The sequence below is a fragment of the Mobula hypostoma genome, chromosome 10 (genome assembly GCF_963921235.1).
Source record: "Mobula hypostoma chromosome 10, sMobHyp1.1, whole genome shotgun sequence".
In the NCBI taxonomy this organism is placed as follows: Eukaryota; Metazoa; Chordata; class Chondrichthyes; order Myliobatiformes; family Myliobatidae; genus Mobula; species Mobula hypostoma.
In genome coordinates this window covers 27,886,086-27,893,585 of record NC_086106.1, presented here as the reverse complement: position 1 = coordinate 27,893,585, position 7,500 = coordinate 27,886,086, and the positions used below count along the sequence as shown (strand labels likewise).

The window sequence follows — 7,500 nt, the reverse complement described above, 5'->3', positions numbered from 1 at the left end:
AAGAAAATACTACAAACAATGTAATTTAAGCATAAGAAACCAAGATAACATAATAGTATACTAGATTTTATATATATCAATGGAAAAAAAAGAAAAAAAAACCCCAAAAAAAAAACCCACCGTGCAACTAACTAAAAGCAAAGCAAAGCAATGGGCTAACTTGAAACCAAACAGAGTTAAACTTAAAATCACGTCCTCAATCCCGACCTCCATTAAAACAGTGAAAAAAAAACAAGAAGGGTAAATATTACATTAAATGAAAATATCGAATAAAAGGTCCCCAAATCTGTTCTCGAAATAAATGCTAACATTGCATTTGCCTTCCTCACCACCATCTCAACCTGCCAATTATCCTTTAGGGAATCCTGCGCAAGTCCTTTTGCACCTTGTGATTTTGAATATTCTCTCAGTTTAGAAAATAATCTACCTTTTATTTCTTTGACCAAAGTGCTTTACCATACACTTCCCAGCACAGTATTCCATCTGCTACATCTTTGCCAATTCTCCTAATCTGTCAAAATCCTTCTGTAGCTTCTCAACTTCCTCTAAACTACCTGTCCTTCCACCTATCTTTGTATCATCCACAAACTTTGCAACAAGGCCATCAATTCCATTATCGAGGTCATTCACATAACGTAAAGAAGAAGCAGTCCCAACACTGACCCTTGAGGAACACCACTAGTCACCGGCCACCAAACAGAAAAGGCTCCCTTTATTCCCACTATATCTCCTACCAATCAGCTAGTGTTCTATCCATACTAGAATCTTTCCTGTAATACCATGGCTCTTAACTTGCTAAGCAGTTAAAAGTACACAATATCAACCAATGTACACAACAAAATTTGCTTAACTTACACAACAAAAATCCAAGAACACAACATCCACTGATTCTCCTTTGTCAATCCTGCTTGATATTTCTTGAGAGAATACCAAAAGATTTATCAGGTAAGATTTTTCCTTCAGGAAACCATGCTGACTATAGCCTGTTTTATCATGTGCTTGCAAGTAACCTGAAGCCACATCCTGCACAATTGACTCCAACATCTCCCCAACCACTGAGGTCAGATTAACTGGCCTATAATTTCCTTTCTTCTGCCTTTCTCCTTTCTTGGAGTGTGGAATGACATTTGCAATTCCAGAATCTAGTGATCATTGAAAAATTATTACTAATGCCTCCACGTTCTCTTCAGCCACCGCTTTCAGTATATTAAGTATATATACTCCCTGTAATGTACATTTCTCTGTATAATGTATTGTACTGCTATTGTAGAGACAACAAATTTTCACGATATGCCAGTGATATTAAACCTGATTCTGATTCTTATGCTTACTACCCAAAGCCACTGTCGTTCACTGTTCTTGTTGTTATTTTCCTTCTTCCCCCAATTTTTGACCACAAAGCTTTCTCGCATTGTTTATTATCTGTGAAAACACAAAGACTATCCCATATCTTAAAGATAAGAGATCAACGTTTTTATCTGTAGTTAGCCTAAACCAAATGATATCTGAAACAGGTCCAAGTTCAAAAATCTGTAATACATCAAGCTCTTCCTTATTTTATTTAAATCTACTTTTATCACGGGACTATAAGCCACTATGATCCTCAATTCAATGCTTAGTTTTCAATTTCCCAGAAAGCTGCTATTCATCTTCACCCATTACAGTCTCCAGTTTGTTCCCTGCCTCTGATTTTTTTTTCACATTTCCGAATACACCCTCTCCTCCACATCCTTTCCGACTCCATTCCAACCGACTTTCTTTCGATCCGGACGCTTTTAGTGGTAACAGTAAAATAAATGGCCGGCTAGCTACCCATAATTCCTGGCAGTTAGAAACAGCTCCATCCGCCGCAGTGCTGTCGGCACGCGTGCGCCTTCCTGGTGACGCAGTGCATCCTGGTCAGGGCATCGGCGGGAAGCGGAGGATTCTGCCGGGTTCGGGTGCGGTAGGTGGTCCGGGGGGGAGACGGTGGAATATCGACACTCTCCGTAGCCGTGTAGCTGGGGCCTGGCTTGGTCCTAATTCTCTTCAAGACTGGGGTCGGGCCCAGGTCCCGTGTCGGGGTCGATTTCATCCGCAATCCGAGCGTCCTTTGTTTCCAGTGGGCCATGGTTGGACTTGCAGCCGCAGTGTGTCCGGGAAGAAGGTAACAGATTTACAAACCTCCCCTCTGTCAGCCCCGCCGTTCACACACAGCCATGAACCCCTATCAGTGCCCCAGCTGCGGGAAACGCTTCAAGCAATCGAGCAATCTGATCACACACCAGCGGGTTCACACCGGGGAGAAGCCATTTACCTGCCCTGACTGCGGAAAACTGTTCGCCTACCGCTCCAACTTCGTGGTCCACCTGCGGATCCACACCGGAGAGAAACCGTTCACCTGCTCTGAGTGCGGGAAGGGGTTCACCCAGTCATCCGAACTGATGAAGCACCAGCGGGTTCACACCGGGGAGAAGCCGTTCTCTTGTACCGAGTGTGGGAAGGAGTTCAGCCGTTCATCTGATTTGCAGAACCACCGGCGAGTTCACACGGGAGAGAAGCCATTTACTTGCTCTGAGTGTGGGAAGGGGTTTACGCAGTTGTCAAATTTGGTCAACCACAAGCGAGTCCACACCGGGGAGAAACCGTACATCTGCTCTGAGTGTGGGAAGGGATTCACTCAGTTATCCAACATGTTTACACACCAGCGAGTTCACCGGGGGGAGAGGCCTTTCATCTGCTCTGAATGTGGGAAGGGATTCACTCAGTCATCTCACCTGACGACCCACCAGCGAATGCACACCGGGGAGAGGCCCTTCACCTGCTCCGAGTGTGGTAAGGCATTCACGGATTCCCGTTACCTGTTGAGACACCAGCAGCTGCACAGCGGGGTGAAGCCATTCACCTGCTCCGACTGTGGGAAGGGCTTCACTCATTCATGTGACCTGCTGAATCACCAGCGGATCCACACTGAGGAAAGACCGTTCACCTGCTCCAAGTGTGGGAAGGGATTCACCCGTTCGTCTGAAGTGTTAAAGCACCAGCGGATACACACCGGGGAGAAACCGTTCACCTGCTCCGAGTGTGGGAAGGGATTTGCTGAACAATCTTACTTACTGATACACCAGCGACTTCACACTGGGGAGAAACCGTTCATCTGCTCAGAGTGTGGGAAAGGGTTCACTCAGTTGTCCAACCTGCGAACACACCAGCGAGTTCACACCGGGGAGAAACCGTTCATTTGCTTAGCCTGTGGGAAGGGATTCACTCAACCATCTTCCCTGTTGACTCACCAGCGAATTCATACTGGGGAGAAACCGTTCATCTGCTCAGAGTGTGGGAAGGGTTTTGCTCAGTTGTCGAACCTGAGGACACACCAGCGGGTTCACACTGGGGAGAAGCCATTCACCTGCTCTAAGTGTGGGAAGGGGTTCACCCAGTCATGTCACCTGGTGACTCATCTGCAAACTCACACTGGGGAGAAGCCATTCATCTGCTCCAAGTGTGGGAAAGGGTTCAGCAATTCCTGTTACCTGTCCAGACACCAGCAAGTTCACAGGGCTGTGAAGCTCTTCACTTGTTCTGAGTGTGGGAAGGGCTTCACTCGGTCGTCCAGCCTGGTGAAACACCAGAAAGTTCACACTGGGGTCAGGGTTTAATATACCACAAGGGGCCCTTAGATCTACATGTAGAGAGACCTTCCCGATTCCCCCAGTGGTGGTGGGATCCGAAGTTCAGTACACAAGCTCAAGAAAAAGTTTGAAAAACACATGGGATTTCCGAAAACAATTTCTGGTGCCAAATGCCTACCACAATTGAGTGCTCCCACCCAGCTTGATTCATTTGTGCATTTAAAGAAGGAACTTGTTTTCCATTAATTTTATTCCCATGCTGTGGTGTTACAGGAAATAAAAAAGAGATTAAAAATATTGCTGCAGGTTTAGAAAGAGTAAGTAATGGCATCCCTGCTCCCTTGCAGAAAGCCACAGATGTAGTTGCCATGTGTAAAATGGCTCTTCAAAATCGCATCGCGTCAGATGTCTCAACCCTCGGTGGGGAGGAACGTGCAGTTCGAGGCAAGGAGTGCTGTACTTACATCCTGTACCTGACAGAACTGATTTGGCTGACCATATACACAAAGAAACAGCTACAATCCATCAGTCAGAGGGTGGGATTTCTTTAACTGTATTCAATTACAATTTGGAGACTGGTGTTACTCAATCTTAATGAATGTCCTGATACACCTTAACATAATTTTGATGTTTTACTTGTAAAAGGGCAATCATTACTCGAGCAGCTCAAACTCACATAAGCGTACCTGTTTACAAATATAATCTACCTAACACTGACAAAATCGTACGAATACCCGTAATCGATGAATTTCTGATTATTTTATACTTCTGTCCTTCTGCCTCCAAAGTTTCAGATGTAATAATTTTAAATGGGTAATTTAGAATTCAGGTCAGGGGTGTTGAATTGGACTATATAATAGCTACTTTTCTTGTGGTTTAACCTTGTTATGGTTGTTTCTAAAGGAAGGAAATAAGGAAATTGCCTTTTAAACTCACAAGAGAGCACAGGCCATCAACTTTTTGCTGTTGACGTTTCTGTAGCAGGCAACTTCTTTTTTACAAAGTCGAGATGCTAACTGGACGCTCAACCCAGCATGGATGGAAAGCGTGCAAGGGAGCTGGCTGGGTTCGAACTCGGGAGCCTTCGCTCCGAAGTCCGGCGCTGATGCCACTACGCCACCAGCCGACGTGGTTGTTTATATTATTATATAATTACCACTGTGTATGTACAGAGTTGCTCAGTGTGTTTTCTAATGATTGCAGTTTTTCTGGAAAGTTTTTAGTTCCAGTGGTGGGTATTGCATTATTTGAATAGGTGCTAGCTTATTGGTTAATTTAAGGAATGGAATTCAGATGAAATGCTCACTATCAGTAGTCCGGTATAAGAAAATTATACCACTTTTTTTCAAGTCAAGTTTATTGTCATTTAACTATATATGTGTATATAATGTATATAGAAATGAAAGAATGTTTCTTTGAACCAGGGTGTAAAGCACAGGAGTACACTCATAACACACAATAACTGATGAAATTAAGGATAAAATCTACAGATCAATTACATTAATATTAACTTTTGAAAAGTATAGAACAAATTAACCAGTGACACTTCGAAGGCCATGTGGCCGGGAGTTCAGAAGCCTAAAGGCCTGGGGAAAGAAACTGTTTCTTACCCTAACCGTTCTTGTTTTTATACACCGTAGTCTCCTGCCTGATGGTAGAAAGTCAAAGAGGATGCTGGATGGATGGATGGGATCCTTAATAATAATAAGGGCCCTGCGTATACAGCGCTCCTGATAAATGTCCCCGATGGATGGTAGGGAGACCCCTATGATCCTCTCAGCTGTTCTCACAGTCCCTTGTAGGGGCTTCTGGTCTGATGCTCGACAGCTCCCATAACAGTTGGAGATGCAACTTGTCAGGACTCTCAATCTCTCATTGTGCTATTTATTTATTTATTTAGAGATTCCTCACGGATTATGCCCCTCTGGGACTTTGAGCCACAATGCCAGCAACCCACTGCTTGAACCCTAACCTAATCCCAGGACAATTTGACAATGACCAATTGACCGACTGTGGGAGGAATCCAGGGCACGCAGAGGAAACCCTCACATTCCGTGGGAGACGTGACAATACTGTGGTGTAATCCCCTCATTTTTGTAACGCTTAATAAATCAATCGTAAGCAATTGTTTTTTCCCTCGTTCTTGACTTCCAAAGAAACTGGATCGTAAAAACATCAGGATCCAACAGCAACTTCTTATCACCTAGGAGAGACCCTGATGATAGGGGAAAATGATGTTTAGTTACATCCTATATCTGGAGTGGGATTTAAAATGCTTTTGTCTCTTAAGTGTTTAATGTCTCCCCAATACAGATCATGTACGCTGCAAAGACCAGCCATTCAGCCCAGTGGGAGCCACACTGGGAAAACTCCGAGGACCAGCCCTCCAGCCACACCTTCCCCCTCATAGCTCCACCTGCTGGAATATTACTGCAACTCATTCTGATCTCTCAGTTGATTTGACTTATGTTTAAACGCATATCCGCTGCTCATCTCAACTTTTCTTCCCAGTTCATCATTGTTGTAAATTTCTGATTAAAAATCCACATCACGAATTTCCCAACTGTATTGGTGATGAAAATCCCCACTTTCCAGGCCACATCATCCTCTCTCAGTTACTGTTGGCCAGGAGGTACAGAAGCCTGAAGACCCACACTCCCCTCCAGGTTCTTCCTTTCAACCAGTCAGTCCCTGATCCAGCCAGCACAACCTTAATGACGACCCCAAAACTGACGATATTGGTGTTCTAATTACACACATAAAAGTTGCTGGTGAACGCAGCAGGCCAGGCAGCATCTCTAGGAAGAGGTGCAGTCGACGTTTGAGGCCGAGACCCTTCGTCAGGACTAACTGAAGGAAGAGTGAGTAAGGGATTTGAAAGTTGGAGGGGGAGGGGGAGATCCAAAATGATAGGAGAAGACAGGAGGGGGAGGGATGGAGCCAAGAGCTGGACAGGTGATTGGCAAAAGGGATACGAGAGGATCATGGGACAGGAGGTCCGGGAAGAAAGACAAGGTTGGGGGGACCCAGAGGATGGGCAAGGGGTATAGTCAGAGGGACAGAGGGAGAAAAAGGAGAGTGAGAGAAAGAATGTGTGTATAAAAATAAGTAACGGATGGGGTACGAGGGGGAGGTGGGGCATTAGCGGAAGTTAGAGAAGTCAATGCTCATGCCATCAGGTTGAAGGCTACCCAGACGGCATATAAGGTGTTGTTTTAATCAAGGCCACCGATCTCCCCTTAGTTACACATTGAAGAATGATCAGAACTTTACATGCCTCCTACTGCATACACATGTAGCATAGAACAAAACACTCTGGGATTATACAGATTCCAGTTTGTCACGTTGCAAGATTAAATACATAAAAATCTCAAAGTTTCAAATATTTTTTCGCATTCCATCCCTTTTGTCATCGAACGACAACACCATAACTTCATAAGCTTCTGCTTTAGAATATTGTAATAATGTTTTAAAAAGAACATTTCTGCCAATTTATGCAATGATACTGCTTCAGACCCTTAATCAAGCATTTCCCCTTTCTCGGTGCCCTGCTTCAACGAGTGTCAATACTCTTTTCTTCCGGGTCAAAACACTTTATACAAGAATCGCAACAGGATGACTGCTAATGCCATAATACCTATATTCATTCCATCATCCAGAGTCATCAGGACAAGCCGAATGAATGAATGGGATCATCAACAAGGACTGAGTGAGTATCATGAGGAAGGTTGTACCATGGCCTACGGCTTTTCCTGTCGTCTTGTGTTACATCAGAGCAACCCCAAACAAGATAAAGTCCATTGGAGGTGGTAACAGGGTGACCCACGTCACTGCCAGGAGCTCTCGACCTCAGAGAAGCTGATTATGGTGGAGAGTTTAATTAACTATT

At 44.5% G+C, this 7,500-nt stretch overlaps 1 protein-coding gene across 5 annotated transcripts in view; it reads left to right on the top strand.

Moving 5' to 3' along the window:
- The window catches only part of LOC134352786 (zinc finger protein 850-like), a 56,316-nt gene that overhangs the window by 13,013 nt on the left and 35,803 nt on the right, over positions 1–7,500 (top strand). Inside the window, exon 2 of one of the 5 annotated variants that reach the window (XM_063060247.1) lies at positions 2,222–6,100. In XM_063060247.1, the coding sequence (XP_062916317.1) occupies positions 2,222–3,638 (1,417 nt within the window). In that variant the 3' untranslated portion in view covers positions 3,639–6,100. Of the gene's footprint in view, positions 1–1,914; positions 6,101–7,500 lie in introns of those variants that run through there. The other 4 variants (XM_063060242.1, XM_063060251.1, XM_063060250.1 and 1 more) reach the window with 4 other exon arrangements.